At 40.9% G+C, this 23352-nt stretch overlaps 1 protein-coding gene and 6 non-coding genes across 7 annotated transcripts in view; all 7 read left to right on the top strand.

Annotated features, from left to right (window-relative positions):
- polr1a (RNA polymerase I subunit A) overlaps window positions 1-23352 on the top strand; it is a 57793-nt gene that overhangs the window by 4119 nt on the left and 30322 nt on the right. Inside the window, exons 7-25 of the mRNA XM_034121092.1 lie at window positions 1049-1137; window positions 1371-1448; window positions 1750-1867; window positions 2465-2606; window positions 2688-2849; window positions 4729-4851; window positions 4951-5178; window positions 7600-7707; window positions 7812-7958; window positions 8612-8803; window positions 9734-9883; window positions 11754-11937; window positions 12088-12170; window positions 13066-13224; window positions 15352-15450; window positions 15535-15687; window positions 15864-15946; window positions 19797-19962; window positions 21913-22036. Coding sequence (XP_033976983.1) covers window positions 1049-1137; window positions 1371-1448; window positions 1750-1867; window positions 2465-2606; window positions 2688-2849; window positions 4729-4851; window positions 4951-5178; window positions 7600-7707; window positions 7812-7958; window positions 8612-8803; window positions 9734-9883; window positions 11754-11937; window positions 12088-12170; window positions 13066-13224; window positions 15352-15450; window positions 15535-15687; window positions 15864-15946; window positions 19797-19962; window positions 21913-22036 — 2588 coding nt within the window. The remainder of the gene's footprint in view (window positions 1-1048; window positions 1138-1370; window positions 1449-1749; window positions 1868-2464; window positions 2607-2687; window positions 2850-4728; window positions 4852-4950; window positions 5179-7599; window positions 7708-7811; window positions 7959-8611; window positions 8804-9733; window positions 9884-11753; window positions 11938-12087; window positions 12171-13065; window positions 13225-15351; window positions 15451-15534; window positions 15688-15863; window positions 15947-19796; window positions 19963-21912; window positions 22037-23352) is intronic.
- Window positions 5964-6100, top strand: LOC117475295. The gene has a single exon (XR_004555155.1). It is a non-coding gene; the product is annotated as a small nucleolar RNA SNORA5 (small nucleolar RNA).
- LOC117475294 lies at window positions 8281-8417 on the top strand. Its single transcript, XR_004555154.1, has one exon. It is a non-coding gene; the product is annotated as a small nucleolar RNA SNORA5 (small nucleolar RNA).
- On the top strand, window positions 12268-12404 carry LOC117475287. The gene has a single exon (XR_004555148.1). It is a non-coding gene; the product is annotated as a small nucleolar RNA SNORA5 (small nucleolar RNA).
- Window positions 15122-15258, top strand: LOC117475293. The gene has a single exon (XR_004555153.1). It is a non-coding gene; the product is annotated as a small nucleolar RNA SNORA5 (small nucleolar RNA).
- Window positions 19017-19153, top strand: LOC117475289. Its single transcript, XR_004555149.1, has one exon. It is a non-coding gene; the product is annotated as a small nucleolar RNA SNORA5 (small nucleolar RNA).
- LOC117475292 lies at window positions 20946-21082 on the top strand. Its single transcript, XR_004555152.1, has one exon. It is a non-coding gene; the product is annotated as a small nucleolar RNA SNORA5 (small nucleolar RNA).

Raw genomic sequence — 23352 nt, 5'->3', positions numbered from 1 at the left:
CACTACAGGAAAGGGAAAGCCCAAAAAGCATAATGGCCCCTTTTATTAAATAACCCTGAGAATGCAGTCTCACACAGGATATCATCCAGCAGGGGGCAGTGTTTGCTAACAGGTCTACTCACAGATTAAACACCTGTACTAACTCACTGCAGTCTGTCTATCAATACTATTGAGTCCTCATTGCTTTTTGCACACTTCTAAGCCATATCCAGAGATGAAACGGTGTGTAGCCAAGGCCCAGGCTGAAATAACAATGTATTATTGTATTTGTCTTTGGACCATTTGTTTTCTATTTGTTGTCAGTTTTCAGCAATTGGTAGCCTGTTCCTCTTTATTAAGTGAATGTATGTCAGTGTTTCCCACAGAATTTGATTCTATTTGTGGGGGCACCGCACCCCCCTCCCCGGCAAGCAACGCCAAAGGCCCCTTAACCCCCCTCAAATAAGAAAATACATGCGAGTTCATGGCTACTGTAGACAACGTTCTTGTTGCTCTGTGTTGCTTTGTTAATGAGTGAGACACACCGGAGTTGAGGATCTGTGGGGTTTATTCTCCCAAAAATATAATTTACAATTTACAATTTAGGCATTTAGCAGACGCCTTATTCCAAAGCAACTTACAATGACCAATTACAGGGACATTCTCCCTGGAGTAACTAAGGGCTAAGTGCCTTACTCAACTTTTTAAAAAAAAAATTATGAGATCCATTTGTGGCGGACGATATTTAATTGTGGCGGCCTGCCACAATTAAATCAATGTATGGGAAACACTGTATGTGAAGCTAATCCATCCCAGTTGAGTGTTCTTCAAGTGGATGATTACTAACCTCTTTACTGTTTACTGTTGTTTGGGTTTAAATATGAGTTGTACAATAAAACCGCAAAGCAAGGCCTCTCACTGGCCACTATGAGTGCATTGTGTTACTACAATCAACATCTAAGCATGCAGGAAAATGGCTTTTGATTGTCAACAATTATTATATAATATTAAAATAATAATATACCATTTTATGCTGTAATCATGTTCTTTTGTGTGTTTGTGTGTGTAGTACTGGCAAGTTTACAGTGCGCCGTGAACACAACAGTAAGCTGATTCTCACAATGCCATCGGGAGCAAAGACCATTGGCAACACTGATGGTAGGTTATATTTGATTAAATTGCTGTTGTTTATTGTGCTGATGGTAATGCAAGCGAGACTGAAAATAAACATATTGTTAACTTCTAAAGAATTTGTGGGAACGATATATTGTATGGGACAATGTGCAGCGAGGAGCTCATTCTTGAAAAAATAACATACTGTATGTGTATATGTGTGTATGTATATATTCACACTGAATATATCTCAGCTGGTTTTGTTTCTGTCCCTGCAGAGGATCTGGCAGGAAAGAGAGTGTACCTGACGGCGAGTACTGCCAGAGAACACAGCAACAAGCTGTGGGCGAAAGAAGGTAGGCCTAAAAAACAATGTCCTTTGACTGTTAAAAGGGCTAGATAACATTATTCTTTATGTGTGCTCTCATCAGAGGGTACTACATAAGACTTATAATCCACCTTTTCATAACCAATTTTTGTCTTGAATCTATCAAATCTGAGCTTTTACCTTATTTTTGTAGTTATTTCGACCCTATTAAGAAGTGCACCCGAAATGTCAGAGCTGCAAAAAAAAGAGAGGCAAAAACCTGATTTCCTTTTGTCTGTTAGAAGGAATGCATTTTAAAATCTGCTTCATATCGTCTCTCCTGCTTCCAGGTTTCTTCTTGAAGTGCCTGTTCTCAGGAGTGGAGGAGGGGAAGCTGTCACTGGCAGCAGAGGAAGGTTTCTATTCTGACCTCTTCTTCCTCGAGCTGCTGGTGGTCCCACCCTGCAGGTACAGCCTGAACACACACACACACACACACACACACACACACACACACACACTCTGAACACACTGAACCACTGGTAGTAGGGATGCACAATAAATACAAATGTTATTAAAATAGCAATATAGTGCAGCAGGAGTAAGTCCTGTTTCTTTTGTTTGGATGCCTAAAGTAAGATCTGGTTTACACAAGCTGAAGAGATTTTCGCGTTTTATTCTACGACAAAAAACCATCAGTAAATACTCCTCTGGTGAATATCTGAAGCTTCTACAAGTCATAAAAACAGCAACTGCTAAGTTAGACAATTAAACGTAATCACACCGAGCATTAGCCACCTTTAGCTTAGCAGTGGTGACATGGAGTCATGTGATGTAGTTTTTTATAGCATACATTAGCTGTTTACTTCAAGTAATTGTATTTACGCTTAAAAAATGTGTGTTAATGTGAAGAGTATCCTGCTGAACAAAACGTGTAAGTATCATAAACATGTGTTTGTATTTTCTGCAATACTCCAAAATCCGATGGAAAACAAAAATATGGCATAACTGCACCAAACTATTGATATGACCTTATTGCTTTATTAAACCCGTTCTTCTCCACAGGTATCGTCCAATCAATCGCATCGGTGACCAGATGTTCACCAACGGTCAGACAGTCAACATGCAGGCGGTAATGAAGGACAGTGCAATCATCCGGAAACTGCTGGCTCTCATTGCGGGGGAGAAGATTGATAAGGAGGAAGAGGTAAGAGGAAGTGCTAACAGTTTTTATGGTTTTGTATTATAGGGAAGGCTGCACACATGCAATTTCCTTTTTTTCCCTCAGACTCCAGAGCAGATGGACCAGGCCTTTCTGACGGGGATCCCCGGGCTGACGGTCACAGATAAACTCTACAACATCTGGGTGCGGCTGCAGACACACGTCAACATCGTCTTTGACAGCGACATGGACAAAATGACGTCGGAGAAATACCCCGGAATCAGACAGGTATCCTGCGACTTTGCCCAATGTCAGATTACTATGTTTCTCTTGCTTTCTCTGACCCATTCATCAATAAATCACCACAGTATCCAATTGAATGGGACTACATAGCAAGATAACTAGCTAAAAAGACACCAGAGACTGCTTTGGATATTGTAACTGTGCAAGGAATAATACTTGAAGTGGTTGCCTGTTACAAATACCTTGGTATCTGGCTTGATGATTGTCTTACTTTTAAACTTCATGTCAATAACCTGCTTAAAAAGCTGAGGGTTAGACTAGGTTTCTTTTTCAGAAACAAGTCCTGTTTCTCGCTTGAGGCCGGGAAAAGGCTAGTCTCTGTGACCTTTTTACCTGTGCTGGACTATGGAGATCTGGTCTATATGAATGCACCTGCCCATTGCCTGATCAAGTTAGATGCCGCCTATCACAGTGCTCTGAGATTTGTCACAAATTGTAAAGCACTTACACATCACTGTACCCTGTATACCAAGGCAGGTTTGCCATCACTTACTCAGGAGGCTCAGTCATTGGTACACATTTATTTATAAAGCTTTGTTGGGTAAACTCCTGTATTATATCTGCTCTCTGATAACACAGAGAGTTGCAAGCAGCTATTGTCTGAGATCGCATGATGTAGTGTTGTTACATGTGCCAAGAGCAAGGACTGTCTTAGGTAAGACCGCTTTTATGTGCGCAGCTCCACTTGCTTGGAACAGTCTACAGCTGAAACTGAGCAATTTCATTCTTCTGAATGTTTTTAAAGCAAGTCTAAATGAAATGCTCATTGAAACTATGGGTATTTGTAAATGTTGATAAGTATGTAAATGTAGCTTGTAAATATGTTGTATGATATCCTCTGTTGTTTTATGTTTCATGTGGAACCTCATTGCTGCAGGTCTCCCTTGAAAAAGAGATCTATGATCTCAATGGACAATCTGGTTAAATAAAGGTTGAAAAAACAAAACTACATCAGTGATGGAAATCCATTCAATCAAATGACCCAATTTTCTCCATGGATAAATAAAGAATTCTTATTTTTGTCTTATTTCTCTCTCCGATAATGCTACATTACAAAGAAATGAATTATAATATTAATAGGGTTATTTAAAACATATATATTTGTATTCTGATTTGATAAAATGTATGCAAGCCGAGAAGGGGAAGCAACCGATATAAGATTTATGGACGAAAAAAAACTAATATATATTAAACACTAACCTTATTTTAGTGGTGGATAACCTTTCTCTCACGTGATCTAAGGCTTTCTATAGGGCAGTGACCTCTTGCTAAATGTTTGCACTCAGTGGCAGGTTGTTTGTTTGTGGTCGCAATATCAAACGCAACAATTTGTCAAAAAGCACGTATTTTATCGGGACTAAGGTTGGGAACTGAAACTCAGTTCCGAGTAAGAACCACCACCGATTTCCCAGTACCGGGTACGCAAAGAAAAACATTTATTTCAGTTCTGTGTTGATGAACCGATATAATGTAGCCCTTTCCAGATATTGTACTCCACGAAGCAATACAACCAAATCAAACTGTATGAAGTTATTTGTGAATATTAATATGCAGTTGAGTACATTTTTCATAAATAATGTTTTATCCTGTGCAAAAGGCTTGTGACATATTTTACCCCAACAAATAATTGAAATCGATGAGCAGAACCGAAATCGCAACCTGAATATTTAAAATACAAACAATACCTCACCCTAGGGGACCCGCTTTCCTCGGACACCAAATGACCCCCTGTGGATCAACATCACTGAAGTCGGTTTCACTTTACAGTGTAGCCGATCTGCATTTAGTAATTCAACAAGCCTTCCTTTTCCTTTTGGTTTGCTGATAAAGACATGCTGCCTAATTGTCCCCTCTCCTCTTCCAGATCCTGGAGAAGAAGGACGGACTCTTCCGGAAACACATGATGGGCAAACGAGTGGACTTCGCTGCACGATCAGTCATCTGTCCTGACATGTACATCGAGACCAACGAGATCGGCATCCCTATGGTACTGGCTGTTTCTGACCATTTTAAAGAGAGAAAACAAGTTTTCTTGAGGAAGGGGAAATATAAATGATCTGGAACTTTCTGTCTCCTTGTGATGCAGGTGTTTGCCACCAAGCTGACATACCCCCAGCCCGTCACCCCCTTTAACGTGAAGGAGCTCCGCCAGGCCGTTCTCAACGGGCCCAACGTCCACCCCGGGGCGTCGATGGTGATAAACGAGGACGGCCGGAGAACCATCCTGTCCCCTACCAGCCTCGTGCAGAGAGAAGCCGTCGCCAAGCAACTGCTGACGCCCTGCGACGGGCCGCATAAGATCCCCATCAAGATCGTAAGACCATTGCTCTGATTTGAATTCACAGACATACAGTCTTGCACACGCTGCAGTGTGAGCTAAGTAAGATATCAAATGCAGCGCGCCATCCATTATATTACAATATTTTGAATCATCCTGAAAGATTTCCTTTAACCAGTTAAGCCCTGAGCCTGTTTTTCAGGCCTCAGGCTCGAAAATGACATTCCCAGAACAAATGACTATATTTTCACTTCTAAAAGGGGTAAATTAATAATCTTTTTTCTCAAAGCAATGATAAACCTGCATGTTGGATGTAGAAGAGTCAGAATCAATATAATTTATTTTATTTTAAAGTAAATTCAGATTGAACATAGTAAAAAAATGTAAGTTATAGTGTCCGTCCAAAAAAAAAAAACATTACTTCTAGTGAAAACCACCCTTGAATGATGGGATAGTAGACTAAAAGCTTTAGGAATCCAAACTATAACATATAAGTACCCTGTATCAAGATTAATGCTCGATTTCCATTGGCCAGTCTTTAAACACTGCCAGAGCCCATACCGTGTTCCTGTTAGTGTTTACCTCCTGTCTGCCTTCTTCTGGTGATTTCTCTTGTGCTCTGTTCTTTTCCCTTTTTTCCAAGCATTTTGAACATTAAAATCACAGTCAATCATAATAATCAAAAATCACAGCCTACAACAGTCCTGAACTATTGCATGAATAACTTAAAACATCTGATTGTGTTCTTTTACACACTTTCTATCTGACATACATATTGTATGAGACACTGATATAAAGTTAAAAAGTATTTAAAAAAAGAGTGCAGCGTTGTCAAATTCAGTGCTTCCTCCTCTGTGGATGCCACTGGCCAAAATGGCTGCCACAGTGAAGCTGTAGTTCATGGGCCCCACGGTGCTTCATCATGTCCACTGGGGATAAATATGTACTACACACAGACACAGACGTGAAGTTAATGGAAAGAGTGCGAATAATCTGCAGTTGCAAGAAAGAAAGTATTTCCATTGGCCAGTCTTTAAACACTGCCAGCGCCCATACCGTGTTCCTGTTAGTGTTTACTTCCTGTCTGTTTTCTTCTGCTGATTTCTCTTGTGCTCTGTTCTTTTCCCTTTTTTTCTTTATTGGGAACAGTTTAGCCATCATAAATCCAAGGTTTCGTGCTCTTCACACATATAAAAATGATTATTAAAACGTATTCCATGGCGCTTTCTTCGATTTCTTGAGGAAAACAAAATCGTTTTTTGCCCAAACTGACTTTAAATGGATGAGGCTTCTTTCTTAGAATTGATTAAACTGCACAAAGTCTCTTGATCAGAGCGTCCCTGGCAGAGATGGGGTCGTTACTAAAAAAAAGTAATATATTACATATTACATATTACTTTTAAAAAAAAGTAATATATTACACTACTTCGTTACTCTCTACATAAAGTAACTCGTTACTTTACTCGTTACTTTACTCGTTACTTTACTCGTTACTTTACTCGTTACTTTACTCGTTACTTTACTCGTTACTTTACTCGTTACTTTACTCGCCCCTCCCTACAGGCAGATCACGCAGACTGCTAAAGTTTCAAATGTTCTCTTTAGTTCAGTTTCCATTGTCGCATAAGACTGATCCAGATAGCTCTGACTATGGCTGTCCTCTGTCTCCTGCTATCTGTATTTTGCGCAGTATATCTCTGAACGATGCGATGGTGATTCCACTGTGCAAATGGGCAACATTACCTCTACTATGAAGGATGCTACAAGCCTGTCCATCTCTGCTTTGGTTACCGGTCCTCCAAATTCTAATTTGTGCCGCTTCGGAGTCGGCGGCGGCGCACTCACAACATCCTCACTCTGGGTTCGGGGGTCCTTAGCTATTAGCTTCACCTTAGCATGTGTTCTTTGCAGGTGTTTGTTGAGGTTTGACGTGGTGTTTGCAGCAGTGGATAACAGCTTCTGGCCTGGACACAGTTTGCACCTCACCGTCACATTCCTGTCTATTCTTCGGACGAACTCAAAATAATGGGCATACCTCCACCCCTCGGAAGTTATCGCTGACTCAGCCATGTTTATGCAGCACTGCACGTGGAGATGTGGACGCGCAAGTCGCGCAGATTACGTACATATAAACCTGCGGCGGAAACCCCTCTTGTCTGTCAGTGTGATTATGACTGATTTTATAAAAGTAACGAAGTAACGCGTGTCGGGGCAATGTTAGTAACTGTAGTGTGATTACTGAATTATAAAAGTAACGCGTTACACGACTCCGTTACCGACAAAAGTAATATTATTACAGTAACGCGTTACTTTGTAACGCGTTACACCCAACTCTGGTCCCTGGCCGCGATCTGCCATCGAAAAAAAGAGAAGACTGCTGGATGTCCAAATTGACCAATCAGAATAGAGTATTCAACTAAGCCCTGTAATGACCATCATGGGGTTTTATCTGTGCAGGTGAATCGTCACATTAAGAACGGAGATGTGATGTTACTGAACCGACAGCCCACTCTGCACAGACCCTCCATACAAGCCCACTGTGCTCGCATCTTACCGGGAGAGAAGGTATTGTATAATCCATCCATGCCCCTTTCTTTTCTTTTTTTCTGTGTTTGAAATAAACTTAGGATAAATAACAAATTATACTTGGTGTTAATTTGTTTCTTCAGGTTCTGAGGCTCCACTACGCCAACTGCAAAGCATACAACGCCGACTTTGACGGTGACGAAATGAACGCTCACTTCCCTCAGAGCGAGCTGGCCCGAGCCGAGGCCTACACGCTGGTCAGCACCGACCAGCAGTACCTCGTCCCCAAGGTGGGTGAACACACTCTGGTGGAGGATTTCCTTGGAGTATCACATGATTTCATCCAACTAAGGATTAAAATGGGTTCTTCACCTTGTTTCAGTACATTTTGCCCGTCTGCTCTCTAAAACTCTTTCACTCTGCTCCAGTCACAAGCATATTGAACATTAAAATCACAGTCAATCATAATAATACAAAATCACAGCCTGTCACGGTCCTAAACTATTGCATCAATAACTTAAAACATCTGATTGTGTTCTTTTACACACTTTCTATCTGACATACATATTGTATAAGGGACTTTTATACGGTTAAAAAGTATTTAAAAAAAGTTGCAGCCTTGTCAAATTCAGTGCTTCCTCCACTGTGGATGCCACTGGCCAAAATGGCTGCCACAGTGAAGCTGTAGTTCATGGGCCCCACGGTGCTTCATCATGTCCACTGGGGATAAATATGTACTACACACAGACACAGACGTGAAGTTAATGAAAGAGTGTGAATAATCTGCAGTTGCAAGAAAGAAAGAATTTTCAAAAACATACACAATTTATGTAAAATATTTAAGCTAGGCCTAAACAAGGCTTTGCTAAGATGTACCTGTGTGGTAGTCTAAAGGCTGGGCAAACACAGGTCAGCACTGAGGTCTCTCTCTGTCTCTCCTCAGGACGGTACACCTTTAGCAGGTCTGATCCAGGACCACATGGTGTCGGGTACGAGGATGACGATACGTGGCTGTTTCTTCACCAGAGTGCAGTACATAGAGCTGGTATACAGAGGACTGACTGACAAACCAGGCAGAGTCAAACTGCTGCCGTCCGCCATTATAAAACCACAGCAGCTATGGACAGGGAAGCAGGTAAAGCACTTGTTACCTTTTTTCAGTTCATTGAGATACTCACATACTCAGGAAGAAAAAAATGGAAAAAGAAACATCTCCAACGAGGCGTTCTGGGGCAGCATAGACAGGTCTTTTCTGTGTTAGAGTTTTACTCGCTACAGGGTGTACTTTGAGGGTTTGTGACCTTTCAGACCGTTTACATGCAGAAAAAGCTACATAACACAAGGGGACGGGTGATAACCAGAAAGGCATGACATGGGACCTTTAAACAACTGTTTGTATATTGCTGTGTTCACAGTTATGTAGCCAAGATGACGAACGTTGAGTGTGAGAATGTCTAGCGTTCCACACTCAACTTTTTAAACGTGGTGCACCATGCAGGTACTCATAGATCATGTTGCCATTGGGATGCACTTGGAAAATAGCAATAGCACATGTAAGTACAGAAGTAGGTGATCTGAGGGACAAAATATGTTACCCTTCGGCTTTTGGGGGTGCTTAATGAAAGCTATCATTTGTCAGCAAACTCAAGTTCATTTTTTCAGCTTTCATTCTGTGCTCTTGTATTTTTTCCTGCAACATTTTCCTGCAAAATAACTACTATTGTGTAGGACTGCTCAATTAATCGTATTTTAATCGCAATTACGATTTTGGCTTGCAAAGATTATGAAAACAACATAATCGAAATAAAACGATTATTTTTATTTATTTAATTATTATTTTTTATTATTGGTTTTTCAGTTGAATTATCCTTAAAGTTCAGGGTAATCAACTATTAAAAACATACTGTTCACATTTTCTTTTTTCAATAAATGGATGTTTTCAAAGTAAATTCGTTTTTAATAATCGTGATATCATTTATTGACCCAAATAATCGAGATTATGATTTTTGCCATAATCGAGCAGCCCTACTATCGTGTCATGACTTGTGTGTTGTTTTTTTTGTAGGTGGTTTCCACACTCCTGCTGAATGTTATCCCACAGAACGCCGTGCCTCTCAATCTGGTTGGAAAATCCAAAATCCCCAGCAAAGCGTGGATCCAAGTCCCACCCCGAGCTGCCCCAGGATACAAACCTGACAGCATGTGTGACTCACAGGTACACACACACACAGAATCAGCACACGCCTACATGATTGATGCTAGCTCTGCATTATTTCCCCAGCTTTTGGCAGAGTGAAACTTGTCCGATGGGGGAATGTTGAGGATCGTTGTCCCTATTTGCACATGTCAGCGCTCTGGCTTTCTGACAGAAACTGTTGAATTTATCTTTTTATACAGTTTTAAGCCACAATTTAACAATTCACTTTTTTTCACAGTTTTCTTGGTGGTTTTAAACTTAAAATGTTCACTGGATATTACCATTTCTGACATTTGACCAAAAGGGAAATTCTAAGTTGCCAACTCATTACTGAGTTTTAGCAATCATTCCTGAACCACATTTTGTAACCCCTATGTTACATCCCTGTTACAAATAGAAAAAATGTGTAGGTCATCTGTTTAAATTATATTACGGCTTCAAGTTACGCATTATTAGGGGTGTGGGAGCTTTGAGTGACATGCGGGTGCCTTCTCTTGTTGCTAACCGCTAGCTGTCTGCTCTGCTGTGTTAACCAGGTCTCGATTTCCCTTACAATCCCCATTTTTGGTATTAGCCATGAGTTAGACCAGGGTGGCGCTGTCAAGATGCCGACTGCCTCTGTGATGCTGAATCTTAGAATTCAGCCAAGACCAAATCATCACACTTATAAAAGAAAACAAATCCCTCCAACATTCCGTCACAACACTTATGCTGCGTTCACACCGGACGCGATGCGATGTTTGGGGGCGGCGCGATTACATGTAAAGTCAATGCAGAGACGCGGACAGATGCGAATTCGCTCCGACGGCTCGCACGAAGCGGTGGACGCGGCGTGAATCACGCGATTGAGGCGATTGAACGGTGCCGCGTTAAACGCGAGAGTTCAATTTTTTCAACTCGAGCGTCAAATTCACGTGACGCGTTCTCGCGGAAGCCAATCAGCGGTGAGGATCTCAGCCTGCCGTCACTGACGTTCAACCACACAACATCAGCCGTTAGCTGTTAGCAGTTAGCACACAGAGCTCACAGCTCCTCATATCTGTTCAGAAACTGGACAAAAGTTAAACAAGTACAAACCACAGACTGTCTGTGTCATGGCGAATACAGTCGCAGGTTTATTTATGTCTGTAGGCCGTTGTTATGAGTGTAGAATGAGCATATACAACGTTAGCTTAGCCTGGTCGACCCGATCTTCATTCAGAAAACAAGCATTTTAAAAGGTTTTTCTCCTGCCGTCTTGTCTGCAGACTTGTCAAAGCATTAATTCATGGTTGTTACTAACCGGTAACAGTATGTTGTTACTTCGGCATCATTTAGAAACGTGTATTACAATTTAATCACGGTAAAATATGTTCATTTGTTGTAGTCGTAGCTCCCGAGCCAGCGCGTCTTGTTTGAATGATGCGAGTAAACACAGCTGGCAGCCGCGGTGAAACTCCAGCGTTTAGAGCGATGCGATAGGAGCGAAGCAAATATTCGCATCGCGTCCGGTGTGAACGCAGCATTACAACTCAGGTTACATCCGCTGCTAAAGAAAATAAGGAAATGAAAGAAACCGTTCTCGACTTACAAGCACGCAGCATGAGAGACAATCTATTTTTTTCTGGCATTCCAGAACAAACACAGGACGATAACCCAGCTGATAAAGGACTTTGTCAACTCAAAGTCTCCCCGGACACAGTTAAGGACATAACATTTCACAGAGTGCAATGCATCGGCCAAAAAAACACCTCAAACTAACGCCCGCGACCAGTTGTCGCTAAATTCGAGCATTTCAAACAGCCGAATACACCCACTTTGAGCTTCATAACACTTCAAGACCTACTTCCATATTTTCCGCAGCCTACGGTTTAACCCCTCTTTTTTCTTCTCATTCTTTGTTTCCCAGGTGGTGATCCGTCAGGGCGAGCTGTTGGTGGGGGTTCTGGACAAAGCTCACTACGGCTCCTCATCCTACGGTCTGGTCCACTGCTGCTACGAGCTTTACGGAGGGGCGACCAGCGGCAAGCTGCTCAGCTGCCTGGCTCGACTCTTCACTGCGTACCTGCAGCTGTTCAGAGGTTTTACTCTGGGTAAGAGCCCTCATACAAGCAATGGAAGGTCAAGACATTTGTTGCCCTCTGAAATTGCAGAGAACATTATTTATTTGTCTGTCTGTGTTTAATTAACGAGTAGAAGAAGAGAAATATGTTTAATAACATTTTCTTTTTTTGTGCGTCCAGGTGTGGAAGACATCCTTGTGAAACCGGGCGCCAACAGGCAGAGGAAAAAAATCATTCAAGAATCACTGAAGATTGGCACCAAAGTGAGTTACTGTTCTGGCAAAATAAACTGTCAGACACTGTCATATTTATGACAGTAGGATTATGTAAAATATCTGTATATAGGCAATTAGAAAAAAATGCAGCCTTGTCAAATTCAGTGCTTCCTCCTCTGTGGATGCCACTGGCCAAAATGGCTGCCACAGTGAAGCTGTAGTTCATGGGCCCCACGGTGCTTCATCATGTCCACTGGGGATAAATATGTACTACACACAAACATGTAGAGAAATTAACTGAACAAGTGAAGAATGAGTTCATCTGCAGCTGCCACAAATAACATTTGGTGTCAAACCTCTTAATTCGGTTAATCGGTCAGATTTGTGAAAGAAATGACGACGACATTCATTGCTGTGTACCATATTCTTTTTCGTATGGCCATCAAGAGTCATATTTTTCTAATTCTAGTTCATTCTGGCTATAACTATATTCATAAACCTGCAATAATTGAATTTTTGTTGGCCACTTGGGGGCAGACACAAGTTGTGAACACAACATTGACATACCGTCAAAGAGTTGTTAGCACAAAGTCGCTAAATTACACATCCAGCCGTTATAGAGCAACTTTGTAATTGATTTGGAGTCGTGTATCTTGTGAATGGTAGTCAAACAAATGCAGAATGCTCCACTATGATCACTAGCTAGTCTCTAACTCTGTCTTTCTGCTCTTCAGTGCTAGTGCACAGTGGGATTTTAGAGCTTTACCACTGAAAACAATACTATGAGACCGTAGAGAGTTAACCAATATTAAAATATCAAGTTTTAAATACTAAATGATTTTCTTGTATTTTTGCGGGGTAAAACAAATACACGTGTGGTGTTGTAATAAAGAAATGCACAGCAAACTGGAAATTAATAAATATTTTCGCTTCTGTCTCTTAGGCCCTGCAGGCAGCCTTCAACCTGCCCCCTAACGTGGACTACGCTGAGGCTCAGAGCCGCTGGCAAGACGCTCACCTCAACCCCGACCAGAAAGACTTCAGCACGGCCGACCACAAGTTCAAAGAAGTGGCTAACCAAGTGAACAATGAAATTAACAAGGTATCATCCCACCACCACTGCTAATGCTAACATTCAGTACAGTGCACATAGTTTCCACTGTAGGGTCTTTACCAGGGGACTTATGGAGGAAATTTACTTTAGTTCCTGTCGGATAGTCGGGGCAGCACCAAGGGGAATGTACTACAGGGCAAAAGAGACAACAGCAATAAGAGGAGGAAGCTAGTGAATGGGAGGAATACAACTTTTTTTACCATTAATTTAATGGCGGTTAAAGCGCACCGCTTTCTTCTTTATTTAACCATTAAATCAATTCATACAACAAAGTCCAGAGTTTCCCTGAGATAAATGGATATTGATGGAGGCTAATGGTTCACATACTTGAATATCTATTAAAGGTCCCATGACATGGCCATTTCTCCTGATCATAATTCCATTGTTGAGGTCTACTAGAATAGATTTACATTGTTCAATGTTCCAAAATCTCATTGGTTTCTCATACAGCATCTCTGTATAGTATGTGTATTCTCTCTGGCCGTTTCTCAATGTCGAGTAAACCTGCTGCAGAGCCACTATTTCAAGTATACTACGTCATCGAGTGGCACCGAAGGACTGTTTAAATGCATGTTAAATGCCCAGCATTCGGCGCCACTCGATGACGTAGTATACTTGAAATAGTGGCTCTGCAGCAGGTATACTCGACATTGAGAAACGGCCTCTGTCCTAAACGGCTTGTTGGAGCTCCTACCCCCCCCCCCTCCCTATGAGCCCACTGTGCTCTGATTGGTCAGCTTGCCCACTCTGTTCTGATGAGTCCACCACCGTTACAGCGGAACATCAGTGATTATGTGTTACAATGGCGTTAGCAACCAGAAAAGGACACCAGTAATGACAAACAGATGAGAATGCTGCGTGGGGTCTGGGTGCCGTGTTGGCGGGACATTGCGGGACGTTGCGGGGCTCGCTGCTCCGCCCTTTGAGGCTCGAGGAGCGGACAGTGCGAGCTGTATTACTGGTGTCGTTTCCTGGTTGCTGCGTGGGGACAGCGAGACACCGCGGAACGCAACCTGAGCACACACACACACTCACAGCCAGGCTGTTCGCCACACAGTTCGCCACACACTCACAGCCTGAGAAAAGATAAGGCTAAGTGAGTGTGTGTGCCGGCGAAACTCCGCGGAGTAGCACGGCTGAGAAAAATAAGGCTGAGTGAGTGTGTGTGTGAGGAGCTCCACGTCCATTGGACCAATTGGTCCATTTGGTCGTCGTTACGTCACTGACCAGGAAGAAAAAGAGAAATCTCCAACAAGGCGTTCTGGGGCAGCATAGACAGGTCTTTTCTGTGTTAGAGTTTTACTCGCTACAGGGTGTACTTTGAGGGTTTGTGACTTTGCAGACCGTTTACATGCATAAAAAGCTACATAACACACAAGGGGACGGGTAATAACCGGAAAAGCATGACATGGGACCTTTAAGTAAGTTAAACCAGGTTGATGGTTCGTCTCTTTTCAAAGAACTTTGAACCGCCTATTAGGCACTTTCACACCGGAGCAGACTTATTCCGGTGTGAAGAGTTCGGCGGGACTAATTACTGGGAACTAAGTATTGCAAAGTACTTGGTGTGAAAGCGGCTATTGACTTTTAAGTTCCTTGTTTAGTTAGCCTAGTTCCTCTAGTTTCATATTTTCTTGAATTTTCTATCATCAGTATTTACCACATTAAACAGGAATACAGGAAGTAATAGTGTGACTTCTACTGCATGCGTCCCGTCATTTCCTGTTAACTTTCTACTATACTCTATCCAATAATTGTACTAAAGTGACAGATGTAGCTGCGAGTAGGTGTGTGTGTGTGTGTATCTTAGTTTGCTCAGCATCACAAAAGTGTCTTTATTATTGATAGAAATTCTTAAATGTTTGGTATTTAAAAACAGAACAAATGCAGCCTTGTCAAATTCAGTGCTTCCTCCTCTGTGGATGCCACTGGCCAAAATGGCTGCCACAGTGAAGCTGTAGTTCATGGGCCCCACGGTGCTTCATCATGTCCACTGGGGATAAATATGTACTACACACAGACACAGACGTGTCGAGAAATGAACTGAAGCTATAAAGAATGACACTCTTTAAAAACTAAGAGCACATCCCTAAATATGTTCATGTGTGTTCGTAGGTGTGCATGCCAGTGGGACTCCACACGTCTTTCCCAGACAACAACCTCCAACTGATGGTCCAATCAGGAGCCAAGGGCTCTACTGTAAACACCATGCAGGTAACCCCCCAACACACACACACTTCAATAATACCCAACCTTAGGCCTACAATAAACTAACCAAACCCTGTCTGTGTGTTTCAGATTTCATGTTTACTAGGCCAGATTGAGTTGGAGGGCCGTAGACCTCCACTGATGCCTTCTGGGAAATCTTTGCCGTGCTTCCAGCCCTATGACCCTGCCCCCGGCGCAGGGGGCTTTATTTCCGGAAGGTTCCTCACTGGCATCAAACCACAGGTACGGCAGGAGAGAGATGTGTGTGTGTGTTGTTGTTAGAGTTGCTCTTAGACTGTAGCTCCTGGTACGGACAGGGAAGCCTAATGGCACTAAGAAAGCACTCTAAAGCTCTTAAGATTATTAATATTTTATTTACTTTATAAGTCGTATAACAATTCTTTCCTCGTCAATCTCAGGAGTTTTTCTTCCACTGTATGGCCGGCAGAGAGGGACTGGTGGACACAGCTGTGAAAACATCTCGATCAGGATACCTGCAGAGGTAACACAGACCTCACTGCTTAAAATGTTTATTGATAACATTGGCGAAACCAGTAAGCTAGATTTCAAAAACCCCACTGAAAGTAGCTTGCAGTACTAGCTCTAAAAGTAAGAAATCTAGCGAGAAATATGCTAAGTTGGGAACACCAGCAAAACCCACGACCCCAAATTATGACCAGGGCTCTCGACTAACTTTTTTCACCATCCTCCCGGAACCGTCCCGAAATTAATGTGGACCGCCCCGAATTTAAAATATTTGTTTTTCTACATTATTATTAGTTAAAATCATTTAAAGTGACCTTTAACATAAATAAAACATCATACAAATCATTAGATGATAATTCATCAACCTTTTTATTTGAGTAAATCAGTCAAACACATAAACAAAGGCCAAATGTATTTAAAAAAAACACAAGCGAGAAAGTTACTCTAATATTGAATCCAATCAAGTCCCATCCGATTAACAAAAAAATCCAACACTCTGTCCTGAAGACAGAAGACAGAACCCAGAGTAACCACTAACCAGGATGACAGTGTAACACAGTCAGGAGACCTTTACAAACTGCCCCGCCCCCTCGCACACAGACGGGGAGAGAGCTCTCTCGTCTGGATTGGAAAGATCAAAAATAAGATCGAAAATACATCATAGACGCATTTTGTAGTCTTATTGCATATTAGAAACGGAGTTGGCGAAACTAAAACTGCAATATAATGTTCATGTAGCAATAATACATATGACGTATATTAGGGCTGTGCAATTAATCGTATTTTAATCGCAATTACGATTTTGGCCTGCCACAATTACGAAAACAACATAATCGAAAAAAACAATTATTTTGCTTTGCTAGGTTGTGACAGTGCACTGCAACATATTTGATCTAATTTATTTTGGTCTCATTTATTTGTATTTATCATATTTATATATGTTTAGTAGCTTGTGGAAGTGCGCTCCCAAATATTTGTTGATCTTGTTTATTGGTATTTATTATTTTGATATTATTTATTTAAATGTATCATTTATTTTTGTTTTTCAGTTGAATGATACGTTCAGGGTAATCAACAGTTAAAAATATACTGTTCAAATTATTATTTGTATTTGTTTTAAAGTTCAATAAATTGATTTTTTCAAAGTCAATTAATAATCGTATTTAATAATCGTGATATCAATTATTGACCCAAATAATCGTGATTATGATTTTTGCCATAATCGCACAGCCCTAACGTATATGTTTTAAATGTCTCCAGTACCGATAAAAAGACCACTGTTGGTACCACTGTCTTTAATAATTCCGGCCCGGGGCCCGTTTAATACCGGGGCTCGGTACCCATCCCTACATGGGGAGAGGCGCAGCATATTGCTAAGGACTAAATGTGATGGAGAGTTCTCATCTCAGCTGCAATGACATGTCTGGAAACCCCCTCTCGGGTGCCCCATGCATAGCGCGCCGTCAAAAGCTGCTTCATAAGTTAAGTTTTGTTTCTCCGCACCGCTCCGGGGTAAAAAAATGGTAGTTACATCACAGCTGTGCGCCTGGCTGACAGCTGTAGCTACGTACTGTGTGTGTGTGTGTGTGTATTTCGCGGGTTGCTAAATGCTTTGTGTGTGTTTATGTTGACAAGGAGGTTTAATAACTGCTACACAAAACGTGCAGTCAGTTTCATTTTCATCGCCGTTTGCAGGGTATTTTTATTTTAACTCTCGTCCCAAATTCGTCCCAAAATTAATTTGTATCCTCCCCGACCCGATTTTTTTCGGCCCCAGGACGACGGTACGTCCTTAAGCTCGAGCCCTGATTATGACGTAAACACATCCTTATGAATGTAAACAACAAACATGGCTATTGCTAGTACTCACAGCTGCCAAGCTAGAAGTTTGTGAAAGACGCAGGTGGCTCGCAATGAGTTGATACTGGGTTATATCCTCTTTTTTTGGCAGAGCATTTTATTTACTGATTGCTAATGGGATGTAAAGAGTATTTTGAAAAATATAACCATTTATTTTTTCTAATTTACAAATGGAACATTAAAAGGAAACTAGTTCCTTATCAGATGCCTAAAGTATATGTAAAACTAGAGGGACATGTAAATGCTGTATTACCTTAACATTACATTAACAAGCAAAAGATACAGTGGCAGTTTGTACTCTCAGATAATGCAAATCATATGAGCAGTTGCCTGGGGATAAACAGCAAAGCTATTCAAACATCACAAGTTTTACTCAAATGCTACCACACGCCTGCTGGATCAGCAGTTACTGTTGAATTGTGAGGGCATCTCTCTAAATGAGATCAGAGATATATTGGATGTCTTTGGTGAGACTTTCTAAATGTGTTATACATTTCTGTACTTTTTCATTTATATATGATGTCTCGCCACATTTCTCAATATTTGAGAGAAATCCCACATGGTTTTTGCCAGCCAGTTAATACATAATGTGGTTAGAGTGTATGGATCAGTGGATAAAAGGTTCTTGATGTGAACCAAAGCCAAGAAAACCTCCTGGGACGCTCTGCTGAAGCCTAGTTTATTGGAGAGTTGCCAGAGTGCAGCTCTGTATTGACAACATTGGATACGCTTATGATAGAGCATTAGCTGCACTAAGGGTGTGTTCAGAAGTAGTCACTTCAAGCATGGGAGCACACTCTGGCACAGATAAGACCGTTTCGATATTCAGAGTTGCTCCCTGTCTTTTTTCTATAATATTATATAAAGCATTTAGCTAGCTAACGGGCTTCCTTTCCCTAACTGCTAATATCACCTTTAGCCTTTCTAATGTATTTTTCTAGGACTATTGTTATAGTCTAAAGGCTACCATGTCTCATCATAATCATCTCTTACATTGTCATCCTCACTGATAAGAAACAGGCTTTTTTGGGGATTGCCCACAGTACTAAATGTATGTAAGTCGCTTTGGATAAAAGCGTCTAACAAGTGACATGTAATGTAATATTTAGGCTAACCGGTTAGTTAATTAATGTAGGAATCGAATGCAGTGTTTTTACAAATTACAACACTCATCTTAGTGTAGATATTGGACAAAAGTCCACATTTTATTTAATATACAGAAAGAGTGCAGCGTTGTCAAATTCAGTGCTTCCTCCTCTGTGGATGCCACTGGCCAAAATGGCTGCCACAGTGAAGTTGTAGTTCATGGGCCCCACGGTGCTTCATCATGTCCACTGGGGATAAATATGTACTACACACAGACATCAGACATCAGACATCAGGCATCAGCGGAGCTTAGGGCTGAGCAATACATACTTATATTATTTATAATCGTTATCTGACTCTAGATATAATAATAATAATAATAATAATAATAATAATAATAATACATGACACTTCAATAGCGCTTTTGGAAGACGGAGCATAAAACAAAAAACAAAGAAAAATACATACATATGGTCTTGGTTCTCTTTTTATTTATTGACTTGGTTTATCCACACATGTACTTTGCTCAAAATACAAACTATATTCTTTACAGTCTATAAAGTAAAAAAAACACCTACAAAAATGGCATGTATCAACATGCATACAATTGCCTGGTTTTGAAGGCTGCATTACATTAGTGTTGTAATATTTAAATGTATGTGTATTATTTTTCTTTACCCAATAAGACAATATATCCACGCAAAAAGTATCATTTTTAATACTGTCCCAATATTGAGGGATTTTATCCAAAATATTGTGATGTTCGAATTGCTTCATATCGCCCAGCCTCGGCTGAGCTATTGAAAACAATATCACTTGCATCTGCTTTCACTGACCGTCTTAACAAGACTGAAGAAACTCATAGTAGCATGCATTGTCCTTTTTCTCTTCTCTCATCCCTCACACCCTCTCCTCTGCAGATGTGTCATAAAGCATCTGGAGGGTTTGGTGGTGCAGTATGATCTGACGGTGAGGGACAGCGATGGCTCGGTGGTGCAGTTCCTGTACGGTGAAGACGGACTGGACATCCCCAAGACTCCGTTCCTGCAGGAGAGACAGTTCGCCTTCATAGAGGACAACTACGAGGTAAGACAGAGCTAAACATGAGATAGTTAAACAATATATGGTATTAAACCATATATTATGAGGCATCTGTGATTTAGAACAGGGTTAGTTTTCAAATGTATTTATGTATGAATTTATTCAACAGGGAAAGTACACATAAATGACCATTGCTGTAAATGCATTTGTGAGCTAGCCAAGATGCTATTTTTCATCCTCACTCCCTGGACAGATATTTCAGCGTAACCCCAAAAACGAATTGTAATATTTACCGAAGATAATAAATCATAAAAACCATTCAACGTTGAGAATTAAAGCACACAGCAGCTTGCTTGATTTGTATCTGATCACAGGTGGAGCTGAGGTGCAGGTCAAGCAGAAGTTAGTTAAAGTTACTTTTATAAAGTTATCCAGAGGAAAGTAGTAGAAAAATAGTCATTAAGAACGTTTACATTTTATGCTTGGGCTGATCATATCTGTAACTTTTGAGGAAGTTAGTCAGAAATAGCTTCTCCTTTATATAGCAGGGGTGTCAAAGTGTATAAGTCTGCGATTGCGGATTTCTACTACTACTATATAACTTGTAATACTTATAGCTTTTAGTTTGACTTCAATTTAGGGGAATAATATAGTTTTTAGGAAACTCACTTGTAATGTATGCTTAATGAGCTAAAAAGAGTTCCTGTAATATAACCATGGCTGTACATGAATGTACATTGGCGTTAAAATTGATGAACTATAAGTGTAAATAACAAAGTAATGTTCAGTGTGGCAGAAAATCTGTTACCTGTAACTGGGACGGATGTGACACCTTTTTTTAATAAATTGTAATAAAAGATGATTGTTATTCAAATGGATATAAAGGACCTTGAAACAAACAAAAAAACAGGCGTGCAGCAGAATTGAATCAAACCTCAGATAGACCTATCAAATGTATGATTTGTGTTTTTGCATTACACAGTGCTGCGGCATGAGAACTAGTCCTCGACCTCTGTGTACAGAAAGAGTGCAGCCTTGTCAAATTCAGTGCTTCCTCCTCTGTGGATGCCACTGGCCAAAATGGCTGCCACAGTGAAGCTGTAGTTCATGGGCCCCACGGTGCTTCATCATGTCCACTGGGGATAAATATGTACTACACACAGACTTCAGGAGGCATTAGCAGAACTTGTGAACAGTATTGTATGTCAATTTACACATGTTCAGAGTCTTACTGTTAGCTTTTAGCTTTAGCCTGTTGTTTATAAATGATGCTGTGTCTCAATTCTAACACTTTTCTAAGTACACTGCCATTTTGCACACTGTGAGCGTGCAGTGTGTGATTCAAAGGAAGTGATGATTGCCGCATTTAGGGTTCGCGGCACAAAATCATTACAGACTATTAAATAATGAACAGTTGACCCAGTAAAATCAAGGATGGCTTATTTTACACAACAATATAGTGATATGTTTCTTTTTAATAGTGAAAAAAAACAAATGTATAACTTTTATTTGTTTAGTGGCATTATAGCAGTTTGCATTAAGCATGGAAGCAGAGGGAAAGTTTACGAAATATGCTTGCTCACATTTCTTAAACTTCATTTATAACATAATGTATTTCAAAATAGTTTATGCCAGCAAGTCTTTTTCAGTTTTGGTTTGTCTAAGCTTTAAACAAACCTGATCCTCAGCCTGCATTAAAAGTGTTAGCAGGTGTGGTTTTAAGCTTAGCCATGCTAGCTATTTTCCACTGATTCATGTCTTTATCTTAAGCTAGGCTTATAGTATCTCTTGTAGCCTACAGTTAAAAAGGTTACTTCCAAAACTGCTCTTTTTATCTTCCTACCAAGGAAACATTATTATATCCTACAAACAAATAAAAAGTGTTTATGTTGTAGATTCAAATGTCCCCACACAGTATAGACTTCCATTAAACACCATAGTTTGAAAAAAAGCATGCATTACCTCACATTTGGTGTGTTTCCCCGTTCCCGTCAGGTGATCAGGAGGCTGCAGGGGCTGGACGAGGTGTTGCCCCGCCTGGACCCTCACTCTGCCGCTCGACACTTCGCCTCTATCCAGCGCTGGAAGGCCAAGAGAGAGGTGGCCTGTCCACGCAAAGGTACCACACTCAGTTTAGTTGATACTAAAAGTGCAAAAAACATGCATACAGATGTAGCACCTCATTTTGGACGTCCCTACCGCAGTGGGGCCGTGATCGGCACGGAGTCGATCCTCGCTGAAAGGAAAACCCCCCGCATGACTTGATACGCCCCCTTGATAAATTATGCCGATTTTCGGACTTGTGAATTCTCGCGCACGGTGACTCGTGACTCGACTCGGACTCGCGCACTGATTGAAGCGACTCGGACTTGGACTCGTGAATTCTCGCACACGATGACTTGGACTCGGACTCGTGAATTTTTCCCCCACGATGACTCGGACTCGACTTGTACATTGACGCTCCGACTTGTACTCGGACTCGAGCAAGTTTTCTCTGGAGTCTGATGTCCTCTATCCTGACGTGTGCACCTGCGAGGCGAGTTCACGTACTGGGCCCCGCTATTCCAGTCTAGAGATGTCCAGAGACACACCCTGCATCGTGCTGTATGCTTTCACACATTCTGCTTCCACATTGGAAAAGAGCAGCGCAAAATGCTCGTTATGTGGAAAAAAGATTGAAGAGAAGGCTCCGTAACACATTACTCTAAGGATCGAGTTCAGACATATAGGCTGTCTTGAACACTATCATCAGAGTAACGTGATCTAATCAATAAATAAAGATTCAGCCGATAACACGAAAGCACATGGTTACTTAACATGCAGAATGTTGTCATTTTGCATGCTAAGTAGCCATGTGCTTTCTGGGGCTTAATCTTTATTGATGGAATTTAAACATTCACTATAATAATTGTAGCGTCCCCGGCTGAATGATGGTCAGACTCTCCAACTGATGGTATCTGTTTATTGCACACCCTTGCTTTTATACAATCATTACCAACGTAAGAGCTTGTGCCCTTATCAGCCAGGTGCTAAAAACCCAATGTAACTATTTAGTATATGTTAATGTATTCGTCATCTACCCGTCATTATACATGTGTGTTTACACTGCTCCGTTGTCCATTGACTTCCGGTAAAAGTTCCTTCAAAAATAAGAGTCCCGATCTTATTACTATCAAAATAAAAGTGCAAAACAAAAACTTTACCTTAAGAAAATATTAGCATACAAATATAATCACTTCTCTAAAAGGTAACTAATTTTAAATATAGTTAGAAGGTCATTTACAATAATATAAATAATAATATTAATATGAATATTATTAATAAGCTTTATATTTGTATAGCACCTATTACAAGAATTGTAGCCAAACTCGCTTCACAGCAGTTCAATAGACAGATTAGTATAACATGACAGGATAAAAGTAATGTAGGAGCTAT

The sequence above is a fragment of the Trematomus bernacchii genome, unplaced genomic scaffold (assembly GCF_902827165.1).
Source record: "Trematomus bernacchii unplaced genomic scaffold, fTreBer1.1, whole genome shotgun sequence".
In the NCBI taxonomy this organism is placed as follows: domain Eukaryota; kingdom Metazoa; phylum Chordata; class Actinopteri; order Perciformes; family Nototheniidae; genus Trematomus; species Trematomus bernacchii.
This window is presented reverse-complemented; position numbering and strand designations above follow the sequence as displayed.